This window comes from Ceratotherium simum, chromosome 1 (genome assembly GCF_057802395.1).
Source record: "Ceratotherium simum simum isolate JZ-2026a chromosome 1, ASM5780239v1, whole genome shotgun sequence".
NCBI classification, from domain to species: Eukaryota; Metazoa; Chordata; class Mammalia; order Perissodactyla; family Rhinocerotidae; genus Ceratotherium; species Ceratotherium simum.
This window is the reverse complement of record NC_141900.1, coordinates 30307303-30329403: the sequence shown is the minus strand read 5'-3', so window position 1 is coordinate 30329403 and position 22101 is coordinate 30307303. Positions and strand designations below refer to the sequence as shown.

The 22101-nt window shown below is 34.2% G+C and overlaps 1 protein-coding gene and 1 non-coding gene across 2 annotated transcripts in view; one reads left to right on the top strand and one right to left on the bottom strand.

Moving 5' to 3' along the window:
- Positions 1-22101, top strand: part of SEMA3D (semaphorin 3D) — a 196367-nt gene that overhangs the window by 88222 nt on the left and 86044 nt on the right. Inside the window, exons 3-4 of the mRNA XM_004431298.3 lie at positions 2196-2356; positions 19768-19830. Coding sequence (XP_004431355.1) covers positions 2196-2356; positions 19768-19830 — 224 coding nt within the window. The remainder of the gene's footprint in view (positions 1-2195; positions 2357-19767; positions 19831-22101) is intronic.
- Positions 14020-14125, bottom strand: LOC147918168 (U6 spliceosomal RNA). Its single transcript, XR_015553522.1, has one exon. It is a non-coding gene; the product is annotated as a U6 spliceosomal RNA (small nuclear RNA).

Here is a 22101-nt window from a genome sequence, read left to right as displayed (position 1 = left end):
GAGGCTAGGATACGACCCCGGTGGTCTGGACCTAAAGCTCACACTCTTACTGATTAGGCTAAGCCCTGTTTCATTTTGTAATTAACATTGCAACACATGGTTCAGAATAGTTGATTACTATCCATGGGCACTTGAAATAATAAGCATTTATTTCATATAACCTCCTTTCCTCTATTAATTGAGTCAAGATATACTCTTGGAAATCCCCTTACATACTTTCCATTTTGCCTATTTCATTCTTTGTTAAATAAGGGGAAATCCCGTGGAAGATATAGAATTGCCTGAATGAATAAAGGTTTGTGTGAAATGTTTTCTCTTGTTAAGGCTTTAGATTATATCTGTCCTATCTATTCCTTTGGTTCCATTCTTCTCTCCTCAGTTCTGCTTTAAAATCAGTATGGAATGTTTATTGGATATTAGCCCTGCAAAAATAGGCTTACTGCATTTGGAGATGCTAAAATATATTATTCCATTGTGTCTCTGGTCTGAAAAACTATTAAAATTATATTCAGCTTAATTGAAAAAAAATTAGTATAGAGTTCAGACTTACATCCAGTGTATGTACATAAAGCATGATTCATAAATATTAATAAGACATTTATGTTTGGTAAACCCACACTCACTTGAGAATTCAAGTGAGAATGTGATAGTATCATATCTTCTTCAGCGTACAACCTTGTTGTTAGTCAAAACTAAGGCAAAAATCTATCTGACTAATGCAAATAATGCTTAACCACTGTAAGTTAGAAAAAAGAGTGAAAGGACTTTTCAAAAGTATGAAATAATAAAGTCCACATTTGATGATTGAATATATGGGCTTTCAATTTAAGGGGCTCAAATATCCATTTTACAGAGGTTGAAAACTGCCATGATACATTTTAGAAGTATCTTGATGCCTGTTTCTGAGACATTATCTTTTTGTCTTTCTCATCAATTAATAATGAATTACTTGAAAATAATGATTTAATTTTAAAGTCCAGTAACATATAGTGGACTTTAATGAGTGATATTATTACCTTATTGGTATTTAATACTCTAGGGTTGTAGAAAATGAGAGGTTATGATAAGTACTTGGGGTAAAATCTATTGAAAAGACTTGGGTTCCTGTAAACCCAGACCTAACTTTAAATAGGAGTCTGTCCATATCACAGTTATAAATGAAACAAAGAATTAGGACCTATAAACAAATGTCAAAGAGAAATGGAGACAGAGACTAAGGTTATATTATGAGCTTTGCTACTACATAATTTTGTGTCTTTAGGACATGTGGTTTCACCTTGTTGGAATTAAAGATCTTCCTTTGTAAAATCATGAATTTGCATTAATTGATTTTCAAGGTCCCTTCCAGCTTTACAATTCTGATTCCATTACTCGTTCAGGATCGTATCTCTTTCAGAATCCAGTTTCTTGGATTTAGCTTCTTTGTTTACATCGTTCTGAATACATGAAATAGGCACAGGGTAATCCTCCAAACACAGCATCAGTCTAAGCACTATCAAAAGTAGGAGGGGAAGGAGGCCGGCCTGGTGGCGCAAGTGGTTAAGTGCGCACCCTCCGCTTTGGAGGTCCGGGGTTGGCAGGTTCTGATCCCAGGTGCACAAGACACACTGCTTGTCAAGCCATGCTGTGGCAGCGTCCCATATAAAGTGGAGGAAGATGGGCACAATGTTAGCTCAGGGCCAATCTTCCTCAGCAAAAAGAGGAGGATTGGCATCGGATGTTAGCTCAGGGCTGATCCCCCTCACAGAAAAAAAAAAAAAAAATAGAAGGGGAAGAAATGCTATGAGATTTATTGCACACTTAGTTTGATGCTTACTTTGCATATATTGATTAATTCAATCAGTTTGAAAATATTACTATAGGTAGATGCTTTAATTTATTTAACTTAAGAAGATGAACACAGGGTTGTGAAATATTTTGCATTTAATTGCTTTTGAATTAACGTGTTTTATATTTATTTTAATATCATGCATTTTTTCATATGTAAGATAAATATTGTATCTACAAATGTAATAAATTATATCTATATATAAATTAATATGTGCTAAAAACTGTATATTGTTTGCATATATCTAAGTGGAATTTTTATGCTGTAAAGATGCGTTTACGTGGTAAGACAATGTATGTATTGAGGCAAATAAATATTTTGCTTATTAAGAATTTTTTCTTTCTATCTTTCTTTTACTTTCCCATAGACTTGCTTCTTTCAAATAGCTGTATTCCCTTTTTGGGTTCATCAGAAGGACTGGATTTCCAAACCATTCTGTTAGATGAGGAGAGGGGCAGGCTGCTCCTGGGAGCCAAGGACCACATCTTCCTGCTCAGTCTGGTTGACTTAAACAAAAATTTTAAGAAGGTCAGTTTATTTATATATAGTTGGCTGGATGCATTTATTTTCATCTGTATACTTCGTCTCTTTTGTTTTATTTTAAGTGACTCAATGTCAAATGCAGAAGGTCATTTACATGTCAAAAAAAACATATTAAAAGAACATATTGCCTCTGACATATGTTTTGGATTTTTATGGATTTAAGTATATATACATGTTCTTTGTTAAAAGTGAATGAGTATAATACCAAAACCTTTGAAAATATGAATGAAAGGCATGAAAAATTAGTAAATGGATAATACATTATACTGTAGAAATTCAAAGTTTTAGATTGAAAAGCTGGCAAATGAGTTATTCATCAAGACTTAAGATTTATGTCTCTAGCAATTATTGTAAAATTAAAGTTTTATTAACTTTCAATTAACAAATAAGCATACTTTCAATTGATAGTGTGACTATGGTAGCATTTTAACATCACACTGTTTTCTCTAGGCTCTCATTTTATATCTGAACAGGTTTCTCCTATAGCCCAATCACACTCAGATAATGAAGATTAATAAAGCCCCAACCATGGGCTCATTAAGAACAATCTTACCACTAAAAGGAAATATATACTAGTTATTCAAAACACAAAAGGCAACTGCTGCTATATCCTACATTTCAACTAAGACCACGATACCCAAAGGAAAGGGTTCCACGCTTTAGGCCTTATCAATTATTATCACCTAGTTCTTTAGCAAATATCAATATGTATACAAGCAAGATGAATACCAAGACTAGAAGAGATTGAATGACCGATAAGACATAAAATATGATGTATTCTTCATCTATGAGGCCTTTTTAATTGTTTTTCCTTTTCTTCTTTTTCAGAAGTATTGCAAAAGAACTACTAAGGGCCATTGCAAGGTTTCAGGTCAATAGTTTCCAATATTGAATTAGTAGAGACTTCTTCCCGTTCAAAAAGAGTTGTTTCTAGATCATCCTAGGACCTTGAAGCTTCATATAGCATTCACCTACAATGACTACTTTAACTTAACCCTCTAATTTTGAGATGCTTTTAATAACTAAGTATCAGTTACTCAGTTATAAGAACATTATCAGCACTCAGGACTTTAGTCTACATAGCCAAATATTTATCTCCAGATGTGTTAATATTGCCTAATTAACACTTTCATTAGCAACAATGGTTTATGCTTTTTAATCATTTAATTTTGAAGTAGTTCTTCCACACATTTTTGACTGAGATTCACCAAAAGGAGTTATTTTTTATGAATGTTCAGACCTGATAAAGAAATAATCTTCGAATGCAAATGTATATACATGCAGTTCATGTAATACTTGAGGGCTAAAATATTGCCACTAATTGTTCTTGACTTGTGTTAAAATCCAAAAACACAAACTCATAAGGTTATCTTATTTAAAAGAAATTATAATTATTCTATAGTCTGGATATTGTTTACAGTAAGGTGAATTGAGCAGTTGATTATGTGCTAGAATTTGAGAAGCTTACCCTCCATTCTGCCATTCTATCTCTGTTGCATTTATTCTTAAGAGTGTATTTTTTCTTTAGGAATTTTTTTTAAAAGTATTCATACTCCTAGGGGAGCCTACTGATGGTATTGACTAATATCTCAATCATCAGTAAATATCTTAGCAGGGGATGACTCTTTTTATGAAAGAGGTCAAAAAAATCTTAGTCAACTTGGCACTTTTGCTTTAAGAGATACTACATAGCTAACAAAGCATTTTTCCAAATATGTCTGTTTTAGTACAAAAGCAAAAAGCAATTCATACTTTTAAGGGAATTTGGTCTTGTGTTGTTCTCTGCCTTCAGGGATTGGAAGAAAAAGTCCATTTATCTGAACTGAGTGTATTAGATCATTGCTTAAAATAAATTCTGATAGCATAACTTTCTTCTGTGACTATTTTAAGCAAATCTCTCCTTGGCCGTATTCCATGCTTAAAATGTGCTAATATTTAATAGAATAAATGTTTATGAAATTTTACTTTCCCTTATGACGTTATTGAAATAAATGGTTATTTAACACATTATAAAGTTAGGGTCTGTACCAGAGATTTTCTGCCTAACTGATATTTCTTTATCTTTATAAAATGTATAATTCATAAGGGGGTTATGTGGGCAAAGGTAAGAATTTATGTTTATGTAGGTATCCACCTTAAAAATTTATATAAATCGCTCCAGTGCTAAAAGGTACTCTACAGTAGAAAGTAAGTGTCAAGATAAGTGCTTTAGCAGTGTTTAGACCTATGTGGTTTGCATTGGCTCAACGCCCTTCGGCAAAAATCCAAACTCCTCTGTGGAAGAAACCACACACATTGGGACTCTGTGGGGCTGAAGGATGTCCTTTGTACTCATTAGAGTTAAAGCAATCTACAACACATAATTGAGTCATGAGTGACTGGTTGGGAATTTTTTCCTCTGGAAAATTAAAAAAAAATTATTGAAAATATTCAATTGAAGTAGCAAAATTTAGGATATATGTTTATTTGAAGTTTTTGTACAAATAAGGCAGTGCCTATTGAAAATTAGCCATTATCATTTCATATTTGCCACAGGCCTTTAGTATAGAATCACCAGAAATGATAGCAAAATCATTTACCAAACTAATTTAGTCATAAATATTATTAATACCATTCATATTATCTTTATTCTGTTTAGACTAGATTTTGAATCTTGTACAATGAATGGTGCAGGTGTATGCTGAATAAACTTTGATGAGTAAATGACAGTAGAGCAAGAAAGTCAAAATTAGACCTTTCAGGGCATTTCTACTATCTAGAAAATAAAAATTAAGTAGACTGAGTTGTTTTTTTTTTTTTAACTCTGACATTTAGATAAGAGGGATAAGATTCTGATTTTTTTTTTAAGAGGAAAGACTATTTCTATAGTGTCTATATCTGTAGGGACTTAATAGACTTAAGGGCAAGTATGAGTACACATCATGGGGATGTGATACGTCACAATTTTAACTAGGCTTTTCCAAAGTTGGCCCATAAGGCCTCTCTTCAGTTAGGGAAGACCCTGTGGATTCCTCTCTGAGACAGGTTTGGGACAGATGTGGACATTGTTTTGACTTTCTCTTCCCCCAACACTAGACAAAACGGAGCAGTAAGAACCTGCCTGAGATGAACCCATTCCAAGGGAAGGCCAGGGCTCTGGACCTGTACTTACCACTCCCAACAGTTATGTTGTAGGTTGAGTTCTCCCAGAAGCCAACTGTGAGATGAAGATTAGTTTAGAGAATATTTGTAAGGGAGTGTTCTTATTCTTGGGATCAACACATGTGAGAGGGTCTCTAAGGAAGTAGTATTATACAAAGGGAGAACTGTGATGCAGTTCCAACAAAAGCCTCAGCTGACAGACCAAGCTGATAAGGTGGCAAACATTTCAACATTTTCCTCTAGTGTAAGTGATAATACCATTATTCAATTGGGTTTATCTTATAAAAGAGAATCTCCATTTTTTCCCTATCTGATCCATTCACCATGACCATCAGTGTTATCGCTTAAAAAAATAAAAAACTGATCATATTTTTTCTCTATTTATACACTTCTGGTGTTCTTGATTTCCAAGGAAATTTAACGAACTCCAGATTTCTGTTGACTTCTAAGTCTCTTCTCAACCCATTTCCACCCTATGTTTCAATTCTAGTCTCATTTTTATCCATTGTTCATTGTTCCCTGACTTGCACTTTACTTGCTGCTTCTCTCTTTCTCTTTCTCTCATTCTTTTACTCAAACTGCCCTATTAGATCTTTCCAAAATAAATAATTTTCCTTCAAGTTTTGTGCCTTTGCTAAAGCTTCCTGAAATTGCCATTCACTTTCTTGCTCATCTCACCCGTAATTCTGAAGGCACTTATCTAATTTTACTCTTTTATAGCCTTTTACTCTTCAGGGCCTTCTCACTGTTAGGAGACATAACTATTCTTTGTGTTTACTAAAGCATTTTATATATTTATACCAATGTCAGATCCCTATCTGAAAGAATTATCATTGTTCATTTGTGTAAATATATCCTGCATCCAAATTATATACTCCTTGAAGGGGGGACCTATTTTTCATGCACTTCTTATTCTCCTTTAGCACATAGTACAGTATTTTACACATAAAAAACACTAAGTAATGTATTTCTTCAATTTTTTTGAATTGATGATTTTGTTATCTTTTCTTCTTTTAAATATGAGATCAGTATATTAGTCTCACCAATGGATGTGAGATCAGTATATTATTCTTATCAATTAGCAGGCTGTCAGCTTAGGGTAAAAGACACCTAACTTGTACTGGTAAAGAATAAGGAAATTCTTATTATATTATATAATAAGAATAATGTCCAGAGTTTGGGTGGCTACAGAGATGGTAATATCATCTGCTTAATGATGATATCAAGGACCTAGTTCTTTCTGTCTCTTCTGTCTGCCATTCTTGGTGTTGGCATTATCCTTAGGTTGGTAGCAAGATGGCTGCAATAGTTTCATGGGTCACATCCAGACGAGGAAATATAAAGGGATAAAAGACCGTCACTTATTATGTCTCTTTCTTAGGGGCAAAGAAACCTTTCACAGAACGCTCCCTCACATCTCATTGGCCAGAAACGTGTCAATTCCAATTTTTAAATTGGACAGGGGCGGGGGTAACTATGATTTGCTTACAATCAATCAACTACCTTAGCTAGAAGAAATGTTCAGGAATCAGTCACATTGATTACTACACTTACAGAGAGGGAGTAGAAAATAAGCTTTCTGAAAAAAATAATTTACTTAGGGGACTGATTTTTTCTCATTAACATAGGTTACCTGAGGCAAACATAAAGTTTTCTCAGCCAATCAAAAAGAGAGTTGTATATTGCCTATTTGGAGAGAATAATAAAAATTAGCTAATTCTACAAGGAAATTATCTGGAAGGATTTATTTTTCTGTCAAGAGATAGCCTTAGACAGTATTCACTGCAAGTAAAAATTCTTGACATAATTTATTTTTCTTCATTCTGCATGGTAAAAATTGAAAATTTGCTAACCTTTGCAAATACTTCTTCTGCTTATGTAAGAGTTCGTTTGCCTCTATAAAAGTTCTCCGTCATTCTTTATTTAATCTAAGCTTTATGAGATCTAGGCTGCTGCAGATCTCTTCAAATTTGCTGATATCCTGTAAGTTTTCTCACTTCAATATTGTAATTTTTATTGGGGGGTGACATTGTCGGGAGGGAGTAGATTACAACTTTGCTCGAAGAATTAAAGACTACATCATTATTCTGTAGTACTAGTATTTAGCATTATCCACTAAATATTTAATGTATGGAGAACATATTTTAAAAAAATCAAATAACTAAATGTGACTTAAGCATCACTGAATGTATTTCCTAGCAGAATTATATCTAAAATAATGCTACTTTGATTGATTGGGTTTTGTCAGTCTCTGGGGCTGAAACCAATTATATGCACTTGTAGAAGTAAAACTTGAAATACTTTTTAGTGACTGAATTGGGATAATTTTTTTCTTTTGTCCTTCTATTTTAGTCAGTGTTTCTTTTTCACTTTTTCATAAAAAAGTCATTTGAATGTCTACTATTGGCACTAGGAACATTGTAATAGAATATAAAACTCAAGTCTTGACATAGCTAATGCCCTAGTTAGGGAAAGAGGGCATAACACAGTTAACTGAGTTATAAGACAAGTTAGAAAATCCTTAAATGTCCAAAATAGTGAGACACATCTATCATAGGAATTCAGGGAGGAGGGGGGAAAATCACATGTTGTGCATGGGATTTGAACTAGTTCAAGATGGATGGATACAATTTGGATTGTTGCTGACGGGTTAATTAAAAATACTTTGTATTTGGATTTGGAACTTGAGTTTTATTGTTTCCTTGTTTGGTTGGGATGGGGAAAAACATGTTTGAGAATAAAGTAGAGTCGTTTCTCCCCTCCATCTGTATATTTCTCACAGTTTAAATTAAGGAAACTAGAGTTTCCTGCCCTAGCCCTTAACATCCTATGCCATCTCTGGAGTCAGAGAAAGTATGTAAAAAAAGAATTTTAATAGTCCTTGGGAAAGGTGGTCAACTGTGAACAGACATTTACATCCATTTATCATTTATTTATAAGTGATGCTTTAGAAACCTGTTCAGTGTAGATATCATAATAATGAAAGTGTTTGACGTTTGTACGATATGGTTTAAGGACCGATGGTTTCTAAACAAAAGATTCTAAACTACATGGCATCTGTCACTTTGACTACAGGTGAACATTCCCCACCTCAGCCAGCCTTAAGTAGTCCTAGCAGTAATTCACATAAAATCCACAGCCTTCTCTATGTAAACTTCAGGAGTAATATATACAAGCTGAAAGTCTCTCCCTCTTTCTTTCTCTCTCTTTTTTTTAATGGAGTCATAGTTGACAGTAAAAAAAAATGTCCAATATTCTGTTTGGTTATGTTATTTAGTTGGGCTTTTGAGTTAATGAATTGTTGGGACCCTTCCATCTGAAAATGTTACTCATTTTGGAAGCAGTTCAAACCATGCATGGATGGAGTGAGTGTCTAAACCAGCATGTAAGCAAGCAGGTCACAAAGGGAATGATTTATTAAACTAAGTACTGCTTTTGTAGCCATATTATTCAAGCATTTGTTTCTTTCTTTTTTCTTCTCTCTCTCTCTCTTTTTCAAGTGGGTTGTAGAGGCAGACAAGTAGACTAATGAGAAATAAACTTACTCTGAGACTAAAATTATTATTTATTTTACTTACGAATCTAACAGCAACTGATATGTCAACTCATGAAGTATAATAATAAACAACTTTATTTTACCTCCCGTAATCGCTTTGAATCCACTCTGTGGGACTAGTTCTTCTCCTGGACCTGTTTGAAAATTCCAGCAGGCCCCATGGCTTTTGAAAACACTCTTAGGTAGTAAAGACAATTGTTATCCAGTAATTAAAAGGTCCAGTCTAATGTAATAAAACGTCCAAAGTCATTTAAAATTGAACCTCTGCTCCCTTTACCTGTCCCTGCTGGGCATGCCATGTGAGGGAGGGCTCCTGAGGAGGGAAATGTTCAGAGCCCTCTTCTCTCTTGTCTCTACCTAGCGTTCCTTCTCTTCTCTAAGCTTATTAAACACAATGTATGACCCCTCTAGAGTCAAATTAGAAGGGAAAAGAAGATGGGGTCAGAGAAGTATCTACTGTCATTGTGAGAGGGACCTCACTTCTCATCTTTCTGGTCTTGTCAGACATTTAAAGGTGACTTTTCTTTCACAGGCACCTTTGTGAGTTTTTGGAATTTCCTCTTTCTGGAGTTCTTTCCCTTGCAGTTCTCTGGATAAGCCTGACTATATTTCTCCTCTGACTGGTATGTTCTCATTCTTTATCCTGAGACAGATTGCAATTCCAGCAGGTGGAAGTCTTTTCACTCAACTCTCTTGAACAAAACATAAGGTGACCTCATGCGGTCCCATTTTTGAGTGAGCATGGTTCCCATCTGTTCCATGAGAAGCCTCTGTGTGTATTTTCCTGGACACTCTGGAAGTTGAGGCTAATACCAATATAGCCTTTGAGCCTGGCCTCTTTTTTCATTGCAGGCTGTCAGTCTCTCTCTGATCCTTTAGACATTAGTCTACAATGTCCCACAAAGTGCATGTTCAACAGCAAGTGCTTCTTGAGGTCCCATCAAAGCCCTTTTCCTGGCACCTATTCCTCACCCCTGAGGCTTGTAGGATACGTGATAAAACTGTCTCAGATGAAATATCCTTCTCAAGGGAAAGGAAAAAACTTTCTAATCTACAGTTTCCAGCTATTTTATGGCTTGAACATGGATGAAATCATCTAAATGATTCTTGGCCACCTACTTTGAAAATTTTTACATCTTGAGTTAGCATTTTGAATTGCATTTTGAATTTTTCCTCAGCTAAAACTTCTCTTTTAATATCTTGCTATACCATCAAAGCCATAAAATGAGCCCTCAAAAGAACGTTTTGTCTCCAAATGTAATAGGTGAGCTCTTTGTATATCATTCCTGAAGTACACACATTAGAATCAAAGGGGTAACCAAATGGACAATGTTAAGATTCTTATTAATATTATTTACCTTTTGGATATTAATAACCTCAACCAAAACATTTTCTGTTTTACATCTTGTTTCCCATGCTTTTAAATAATATTTCTTTTGGGTTCCAGCAAAGCTAAGCTATAATCAAGACACTAAAAGAGAGTTTAGGACATGAATTGATCCATTTTTAAATAATCTTCAAGTAGTTTACTTTCATTTTGTGATAATAATCTTTATTCCTTTTTATTTAATTAATTAAAATTTTTTTCTCTTGAAACTGATATGTGTCAAAATTGAATACTGTATATAAAATGTTCAAAGAATTGCTATATTAGCTAATCAACAGTAAAGATCTTTAACTGGGCCCCAACAGAAACCTATTAGCTAAACTTATAGTATTGAAGGCAAAAGCAGTATAATACTTAAAAATTTTCTGTTTAAAGTAATTTACATGTGTTTTTAATGTAAAAAATAATATGGTTTTTTGGGAAAAAAGGAAGTTTTCTTATGGGTTTTAAAATGAGAAAGCAACCAAAGCAATATATACATTATATAGCCTACCTAAGATTACTCCGTATATTTATGGAATAACCTGAGATGATTTCATTTCACCTTGCTAAAATTTAGGTCACCACATTTACTTAAGAACTTTACATGTTGGTTATTTAACCAAAAAATAATCATAATTATTTAAAAGGAAACATTGCGTAAACTTAAAGATGAAACACTTAAGCTAGAACATGGACACTCTGACAGGATTGTCCCTTTTTTTTTTAGCAGAATGTTAATAAGGTAATTATTGTCACACTTATGTCACATTTATGAATGTGACAGTTTTTTCTTCCACCTAGCAATCATAACGTAATTTTTATATTATTTTTCTCCTATTTTAACGTGAAAACTAGTCAGAGTACTTGAAATTCATCAAACTATGCCCCGATTTTTAAGCACTTAGAAGAATAAGTAAGCTAAAGTGAGTTTGTAAATTTAAATATAATACTTTTCAGTGGAATATTTAAACACCCTTCTTTGCATAGCCTGAAAAGCACTTTGTTATTTCCCTTTCCTTAAGGAAGTCTAGAACAAGAGGGTTTTCATACATAAGGATTCTGTACTTGCTTGCTTTATACTGAGTGTAAGCAGAAATGCTTTTATAAATCAGAATGACCTTCTGACTCCAGTTCTATTAACTCACTTCATGGCTGAATAAGACATTCTCATCTAATGCTTTACCCTGTAAGCCTATTATTTAGGAGGACAGACTCAGAATAAATAACTTCTCGTTTGAAATCAAGTTATTGATAAAAGAAAATTACCACCCTTTTTATTCTTAGTTAGTACTTGAAATTAAGAAAATATAAATACTTGGAAACCATGTGGACATCCCAATAAATTAACTTTTGGTATAAGGCACCCTGCTTAGTTTCATGGTGATTAATCTTTTCCTATTGCCTGCGGAACACATGCTGTCTAGTAATCACAGAGGTAAAACAATCGCCTAGTTCATGGATGTGCTGGCTTCCCGGCCAGGGTGCTGATGTGCAGGTCCCATCTGGTCACTGTAATGGACTGTCAGGATGTTGTTCAGACTGCTCAGACTCCTGCCAGAACTCTGACAAGAACTCTCTCTCTGTCTCCAATTTTAAAGGAAACTCTAGATCACTTTTCAATAATTATTGAGTGCTTATTATGTATGTGATACTGTGCCAAATGCTAAACAGGGTAGGAAGAAGAAGCAATGTTCCTTGTCACTCCAGATCAGTGGTCACTAAACTTTGATGAGTTATATACTTCTTTAAGAAGATAATGGAGACTGTGACCTGTATTCCTTACAAAATTTTGAGAGGATTTGATGGAGTAGAAAAAGAAAACAAATAAGAAAATATTTAGTGTTAAGTGTTGTTGAAAAAAATGTGCTATTCCTGGAAAACTACTTCAACTTGGTCTCCAGAGAAGGCTTTTCTGGTGAAGTGGTATTAAAATGGACACATCTATTTATAAGAAGGGACCATCCAGAGGAGGTCAGATGTATTCCAGGTAGAACAAGCTCATTTTGAGGATAATGCTGAGATAATATTTGAAAGCACAGCATTAGCTGCTAACAAGCGGTGCAGTGGGGACTGGAATTCATGTTCTTCTAATTTCATTGATTTTTTTTTTTTTTGTGAGGAAGATCAGCCCTGAGCTAACATCTGCCAATCTTCCTCTTTTTGCTGAGGAAGACTGGCCCTGGGCTAACATCCATGCCCATCTCCCTCCACTTTATATGGGACGCTGCCACAGCATGGCCTGACAAGCGGTGTGTCGGTGCGCGCCCTGGATCCGAACCAGCGAACCCCGGGCCGCCTCAGCGGAGCACGCGCACTTAACCGCTTGCGCCGCCAGGCGGGCCCCTCGTTGATCTTTATGCCTGGGAAAAGGTCCCAAACCAAATTTACTTGCATAAAGTGGCACATGGATGTGATAAACACGAGTTTATTAGAATTCAGAGGCGGTTGGTGGAAGAAGGCTAAATGTAAAAGAAATTTTGAGCTGAGTCCTAGAAAAGGAAAGGGAGAAACAATTCTCACCCAAGACTTGATGAAGGAAGCTACATGGGCCGATCAGACCCAAAACTTGAGAATTTAAACTTCTCGTCTGTAACAGTTTCCACCCTAGCCAGCTTCAATTATGCAAGCTTTACCTTCAGTGCGTCTGTGCTTATTTGTTAATACTTCGTTCTTTGAGCTTGGATGTCCTACCTCTCTCTGTCTTTGAAACCCAGAGAAGTCATTGCTGCCTCGGTTGTTCAAATGCTTGTGCCATACGGCATTTAGAGCAACATTTTTCCAACTTCTTTACAACCATTCAAAAACTTGAATCCTGTTCTTCCATAGAGATGGCCATTTGCCTTTTTAGGGCTCTGAATTTCTGTCTTTAATTAGGTTTTATGAACAAGTTGTAACTTCCTCTTGTGTATTCCATTCAGTTGTCTTGGCGTCTCTGAATTAGGCCAAAGGGCATTTGACTGACCTTGCACTTGCTAGCTTGAGTCAATTAAATTGCTTTTCCAACGATGAAACAAAGAGCAGATATAATTAGAATTTCCTTAGGATGTTGTTATAAGGCCTTATCACTATTTGAATGTTCCTGTAACTTGCCTAAAATTAAATAATTAAAAATAAATTGCTTGACATTTTCACCTTACCAAATCATAACTGTTAATGAATTACATAAATTATGAATGAAACCGGAATTGTTAAGGACATTGCAGTATTTTACTTGTGAGTTCCTCCTGCCTATTTGTATTCAAAGTGAAGAAAAAAGGCGTAAAAAAACAAACAAAAAAGTCATTTTGGATAGAGAGAAGCAAATAAAATCAATAATAGATAACTAGATCGTAGATAGTATTTTTAAATGAATGCAGCTCCCACTATATTTTCATAAGAAAATTAATATTAGATAACTTTTGAAAATGTGTTTAAAATATAATTTTATAGCATATGAGCATATATAAAGAGACACTGAAGACAATTTTCATTTCATTAGAATGTGATTTCATTAGAATCTGTTTTCATATTGGTAATCTATTCTCCAACTCTAAAAGAAAATAATATGTATATATTTATTTTTACTCTCATTCTTATTTAAAAAAAAATATGGAATGCTTCACGAATTTGGGGTCGTCCCTTTGCAGGGGCTGTGCTAATCTTCTCTGTATTGTTTCCATTTTAGTATATGTGCTGCCAAAGTAAGCATTACATCTTTATTTTTTGAGGTTAATATTTGATCCTTCCAAGTATAACATGCAAGAATTAATCCTCTAGAAATGATGAATTTCAATTATGAAATATTATGAAAACAATACAAACATACTAACATGATTAAGTCAGTAAATTGTAGAATATGGGGACTGACTTATCAGACATACTTGTTTTAAATTTATCCATAAATTATCACTTCTAAGTGGAGAAATTTTATAAATTTATTCTGTTTCCTACAGTAGTTTTCTGTTATCAACTTGGTTTGTAAGATTAGCACTCAAATTAAAGCCAATTCACAACCCCTAATGGTTTAGCAGTGATTAATTAGTAGTTACACCCTGGATAATTATGTTGAGAGGAATTCGTGGGCCCATCTGGTTCCACAGAAAAGATCTGTTTGGTTTCTGATGTCTCTCCTGCATGTGGGTGGAAAGAGCATCGGTAAGCTTTCTACATATTTGAGATCCTCGATATCAAAGCTCCAAGATTCCAACGACTACTCTCCAGCAAAATGATAGCCTTAAAGCCTGTACCTGGTACATCATGCAGTTAGTTAAGAATTAGTGTTCTGTGGCACTATTTCAGGACAATTGAAATATGACAATTACGCAAGTGGCATCTCTACTTCTGGTATGCCTCTTTGATAAGTGAAAGAAAAATACGTGTGGGTAACTTTCTAAGGGAGTAGTGCAGCTGCGTCAACTTTTAGAAACAGAGGTGTGTGTTTTGTTTTGTCCTGCTTAATGCAAGTTTTAATATGGCATGATACTGCCTGTGCAAGGCACTAAAGTGCAAAAAAATGTATATGTCATTTTAGTGCTGATAAATTCAGAAAGCAATGAGAATATTAATAATCAGTTTCAAAACTGTTCACATTACCTAATGATCAAGAGGGCTTTGTATAGATCTTGTGGACATTGTATTTTTAAGTGTGAGGTATGATTTCTGTCTGAGAGTGAGGCAATCTCAAAGTATACTGACTGGGTTACTGAAATAATCTCAAGATTATTTCTTCTTGGGCTTTTGTGTAAACTATGCTGAAACTTGAGACTATATATGAAGTATGTTATTCTATACCCAATTACAGTTAATATCTCTCTCTCTCCCTCTAGGAGAGAGAGTCTCTCTGTGTCTGTCTCTATTTCTCTCTCTCACTCTTTTTCCCACTCCATAATCATCTACACACACACGCACACACACACAACTTGACTAGAAAAATATGGAAGTGGTGGAATGCTTTTATATAGTTAGATAGATGGAGACATATGTCATATTATATATTATCACTTTAAAAGATTAATGAAAAGTAAAAATGTCATTTGAACATATTTCTGCAAACCCTATGTAAGTATAAAAGTGGTTTTTTGTTGTGATTTTTTTGTTTTGCTTTGTTTTGTTTATAGATTGAATTAGAAGAAATTCTGTTTCTTTAAATTTTTTACCAACAAGGAATCAAAAGAAATACTAAAATAAACCTTTGTTCTAATGACTAGGTGTCAAGTAAAAGAAAATCCCACCATAAATCATAATTAAAATGATATCTTTTAAATATTGGCACAACTACAATGATTTTGTTTCCTTTTAAGTAAATGTTTAGAGTCTGGAAAATAATCAGATATCTCCTGTATTGTTATTATTAAGGGAATTCTATTTGTGATTCCTAGATTCTTGACAGCATTGTGTCAAAATAAGCCAATATATAATCTCAATTAATCTTTATGTTTAAGGCTTGAGTGTTACCTTAAGAAGTAAAGTGATACTATCTTAGAATTCCTGTGCAATAATAATAATGATCTAAGGATAATTTCTATTTTTAACAGGTTCTAGACTTAATGCGATTGAAGGTAAATGATGAAAAGTAAGATAACATTTGGGGAAAATATCTGCTTTATAAACAGAACTTAGAAGATTTATTAAAGTTGGTTTCTGGAGTCCAACAAATTCTCAGTGCTTATGTATCTTTGTATAACATTTACTCTCTGATCAAAAACCTGATTTTCTGAAGCTTGTAATTTTAGTTTTATTGCTTTATTAACTAGGATGATACAATTTGATTTACAGTTATATGAGTTATAATCAATAACTGAAAATGTACAACAGAACCATTAATACATCTTTTAGAGATTTGTATTCCTTTTCAAAAAGAAAAAAGAATCTGCAGTTACTATTTTAGTGTCAAGTCCTTGAGAAAAAATTAGAGTTGAAACTATTCAACTAAGCTCAACTATTACATTAGAGTTGAAATGATTAAGAGCAAGAAATTTAAAACAATGGCTCAAAAGTTGGGACTGGTGGAGACTTTGTTTACCACTCAGTGCTCTCTAGTGCTCCCGGGGTATGGGGGCTCCATCCTCTGTGCTCTCTTCTCACTGTGTTTGGAATCTCCTGTGGAAATGCAGTTTCCCTCTCTGTTTACGGAACTATCTTCCTAACTTAAATCTGAGCACCTCAGTGCCGTAACTTGCCTGGTATACAGAAGGCCCTTCACAATATGTGTCTAAGGCACAAATGGTTAATGAATAGCAACTACTCTGTGCTTACTTTGGAACTTTCGTTTAGATTTCGAAATTGGCATAAGGATTGCTTCCACATTTTGTCAATCTTTGAATAACTCCCTCCTTTTAGAAGCCCATATAAAGATATTTAAAATCAATTTTAGAAACATCCTTTATCTCATAATTTACTTTAACTCAATCACCCAACACACTGGTTTAAGGTAAAAAATAGACCCCTGTGATGGTCTTTCTCCTCTTAAGTCTCATTTACTTAATAAGAAAGAGTTCTATATTTTCCTTTTCTTTTTTTCTATAGTATTAATACCAATAAGATATTCAGGTCTGAACAAATCTATAAATATTTGTTTGAAATTTATTTCTGAAATGTGATTAAATCTGACTCATATAAAACAGAAAAGAACAGGATCTGACATATTGAAAGGACTCAAAAAGAAATATTAATCTAGACTAGAGACCAAATAAAATGAGCTAAAGATTAAACCAATTGACAGATCATGGACATGCGTTCTGGTATAATTTATTTTGAGTCCAATGATACAAAGTTGTCCTTTGTAAAATCACTATAATATTCAAGAATCAGCAAGTATAGAATTGCAGTTTTGCAACATGAAAGAATTATAGGGATTGGTTGCACAAAGTAAATATACTTAACAATATTGAACTGTACACTTAAAATGGCTAAGATGGTAAATTTTATGTTGTGTATATTTTACCACAAGTAAAAATAATAATAAAAAAAGAATCAGCAAGAAAAAAGTGAGAGGATGCCTGGAGCTCATAAGCTCAAATATGAAGCAAAGATTCCATAAATTCAAGATGCCATTTTTAAAGGAGAGAAAAAGAACACTCAGTTCACTGTTTTTGCTACCAGTGGTTAAAAAAAAAAACTCAAAACAAACAAACAAACAAAAAACAACTTGAAGAAACTTTCAAATTTCCTGCCATCTGTGGTGTTTTATTGTTACTATTCATTTATGTAAGATTTCATGATTCTAGGTTGTTGACTGACTGTTGTCAATTGGCCTATGCATGGCCCATTTTGATTTATTTATTTACTAACTTTCTTTACTTAGTTGTTTTTAATTATGTATTAAACACCTGAAAATGCATCATCCAGAACAAAAGCTAAGATCTGGTAAATAATCTGTTTTTTACCACCAATTTAACCTTTTCCTTTTTTCTAATTTTGGGTAACTGCCTTTCTGAATCCTGTATTCATCACTCTCTTGCTTTTCTTTTTACATATTTATTGCATCTACAAATATACCTAAAAAGTGTATATTTTATTTTAGTTATTTTTAACATTATTCTAAGGGGATCATGCTGTTTGTAATTTGGGGCAATGTATTTTTTTTCACCTAGTAATGAATTGCTAAGATCCATCCATATTGCTTTTATTGCTGTCGTCCATTCATGTTTTACTGCTGGCTATTATTCAAAATTGTGTGAAAGTATAATTGCAGTGATTTAAGCCATTTCTGAATAAATAGCATCTTTAGTTCCTTATTGTGAACCACATCAAGGTTAGCTCGTCACTTGAGCCTACTGCTGGCTCAACCACCATGCCTATGTATACCTTTAAATTGTAATTTCTCGGTTGTTAAAATGTGCTCTAAATGGGGCAGGCCCCGTGGCTTAGCGGTTGGGTTCGCGTGCTCGTGCTCCGCTGCTGGCGGCCTCGGTTCGGATCCCGGGCGCGCACCGACGCGCCGCTTCTCCAGCCATGCTGACGCCCCGTCCCATGTACAGCGACTGGAAGGATGTGCAGCTATGGCATACAACTATCTACTGGGGCTTTGGGGGGGAAAAAAATGTGCTCTAAATGAACAACCTTGCTTCATTTAAAAATCTCAATAAGTTCATTGTATTTGTCTATTAAGAGAGTTTGAGTGCCATTCTCTGTTTTTCCTTATTCAGAGACATGAAACCCTAAAATTTCACTATGAAGATAATATCGTATAAACATTAGTGACTTATAAATCATTTGTTAATTCCAGGTTTAACAATCTCTTTCAGTATATTCCCTCAGGATATTCTCTTTTTTCTTCACCTATTAGAACATTTTCTGCTAACATTGGTGAGAGACATAATAAAGGTTTGTTGGGAACTCTTGGAACATTATAAGCAACTCAGAGCTTGCTTTTCTTGTTTCTTCTTGCCTATAGCTTAATGGAGAGCATTTCTTTCTGTAAGCTAATGTAGTATTGTAACTGTTTAAACTTTATTTTGCAAAAACCTCCTGACAGAGTTCCTAAAGTTTGTTTAAAAAAACAAAATGAAACAAAATCTTTGTGATAAATTCAAGACGGTTAAAGCATGATTAATAGCTATCAACCAAGGAGTTTGCTGCCCTTGTCTTTAATCATTTGCCCAAATAATATTTATTATGCAGTGGTTGAGCCCCGCCCCCCCCCCCCCCCCCCGCCCAGTTCAGGAAACACATAGACTTTGGGTCATATTTTAGCTTTGCTGTGAACTAGCTTCCTGGCCCTTGGCATGTTATTTAACAGCTGTATGAATAAGCTTTCTGACCTGAAAATGGGGAGAGTAAGTATAGCTATCTCATAGGGTCACTGTGAGATTTAAATAAGATAATGTTTATAAAATGTTTAACTAAGTGACAGATGATCTGAGCTCCAAACATGTTAAATATTGTCAACAAATTGACACTGGGCTTTGACTTGGAGTGATAACTTATGCTTACGATAAAGAGCTGTTTCCAACACCTCATTGCACATATTTATAATGTACTACTACTTTGAGTAAACATGGAAAATTAGGGTAAATAGAATCTCATACTTAAGCAAATGGTAATCTGAAATTCTGTTGATATCACAATACGAATTTATGGCCTTCTCGACATAATTTGTATATTGTTAAATACCTTTAAAAAGAAATTAGAAGATTAACAAATAAAAATGGATTGTTCTGCACAGTTTTTTCTTAGGGACTTTTTAGGGTGGCCTTGGAAAATATTTAAATCTCAAAATTCTTACATTATATCTAATGACATGCTCTTGGCTTGATATCCACTCTTCAATTTCATGCACTCACTTCCCTAATTAGAACTGTAGGGTGTTTTAGATATTCCGATTCTAACACACCTTGAAATGTTTTGCAGATTTATTGGCCGGCTGCTAAGGAACGAGTGGAATTATGTAAATTAGCTGGGAAAGATGCCAATGTAAGTATGAAACTTTAAAAAATATCTTTGTTAAACTGGTGTTGATATGATAGTAAATATTTATATTGGGTTTTATTCAATTAATGGCATTAGTATATTATTTTTAAGACCATACTAACTTATTTTGTACAAAGATTAATATGATATAAAATATTTCTACCTTGCCAAAAGGAATAACATTATTCTCAGAAATTTAGAAATACTACACGTTCTAAAGTGTTAATTTCAAATATTATTTTTTTCACAAAAAATCTTAGAAATACATTTAAAATATTAAAAAACAAACCATCAGAAAATATTGTGTTTCTAGGGTTGTGTATTTTTCATTTATTTGTATGTATTTTGTAAATGTACACAAAATCATCAGTTATTTTAGCATTATAAACATACAATTGATATTCAATTTAATTTGGGTTGAAATTAAGCTTGCGACATCTGGAAGAATTCTTTGAAAAGTTGCAATTAGAGAGATATTAAGAGGGATTGGCTGAAAGTGAATGACAACATTCTGGAATAAGAACTAGAAGTAATTTACTCTAACATTTACTTAAGCATAATTATATGAAATAACTTAGAAAGGATAAATAGTGGGGTCCTAATATAAACTTTTAGTTTAAGCTGCCATAATGACCAGAGAAAACCCATAGATATGTGTGACTAACCTAACTGTCTTTGGGGTGTCCTGTCTGGGTTGCTTTTGCATCGTCCAGGTTGTCCTGCGTGCTCCCCAAATCATGTTGCCTGTTTTACGTCCAGCAATGACTGAAGAGTGCTGTGTCTCTGACTGCCTCTTCTCCTCATCGCAGTGTTCTGATACAGGCCAGATGCTCTGTGTTCTGCCCTGACTCCTTGCGCTGTGGTGATAGGGAGAACTGTTTTTTTGGCAAAATAAATCACTTCCTGAATGTTAACTCAAGATGAAAAGAGATTCTAACTTTGGGCAGAATCATGGACATCTAAAGGCTGCTTTTGCAACATCTTCTAACGTTGCCTCTAACCACAATAACCCAGGAGTGTAAAGCTAACAATGCCTTCATATTTAATAACAACAAATAGTGTGTTATCTGAAAGCATAATTAAATTAAAAAATTCTCACTTTATCAATGTGGTAAAAGTAAAACAACAAGACACATGGTGCTTAATGAATTAAGGGGAAGCTTAGAAGAATCTGAGACAACAGATTTGTTCACTCCTTTGTTCATTTATTCAACAAATATTTATTAGAAGCCTAAATATGTGCATAAATATGTGTATGAAACTGATACAGTATCAGCTTTCCTGGAGCTTTCAATCTAATGAGGGATTCAGCTATTACTCACATGATGACATACAGTCAGCCCTCCATATCTGTGGGTTCCGCATCCTCGGATTCAACCAACTGATGATCGAAAAGCCTGTGATGGTTACGTCTGTACTGCACATGTACAGACTTTTTTCTTGTCATTATTCCCTAAACAATACAGTCTAACAACTATTTACATAGCATTTCCATTGTATTAGGTATCATAAGTAATCCAGAGATGATTTTTTTTTTTTATTTTTTTTTATTTTATTTTATTTTTTTTTAAATTTTTTGTTTATTGCAGTAACATTGGTTTATAACATTGTAAAAATTTCAGGTGTACATCATTGTACTTCTATTTCTGCATAGATTACATCATGTTCACCACCAAAATACTAATTACAACCCATCACCACACACATGTACCCAATTATCCCTTTCACCCCAGAGATGATTTAAAGTATACCGGAGGGAGGATGTGAGTAGCTTATATGCAAATACTATGCCATTTTATTTTATTTTATTTATTTATTTTTTTTAAAGATTTTATTTATTTATTTTTCCCCCAAAGCCCCAGTAAATAGTTGTATGTCATACTTGCACATCCTTCTAGTTGCTGTATGTGGGACACGGCCTCAGCATGGCCAGAGAAGCGGTGCGTTGGTGCGCACCTGGGATCCGAACCCGGGCCACCGGCAGTGGAGCACGCGCACTTAACCACTAAGCCACGGGGCCGGCCCGTACTATGCCATTTTATAAGAGATTTGAACACCTACAGATTTTGGTTTGGGAAGGAGGGGGTCCTGGAACCAATCCTCACCTCATATACCGAGGGATGACTATACATAGTAACAGTACTGCAAAACAAAATAATCAAAACAAAAGAAAGAAGCTTTTGGTTATGCCTGATTTTGTATTCAGTTCGTGTTAAATGTGATCTTTTCAGGCACATTTATGTTAGCAGAAATATATCAGGGAATGTTAGCATC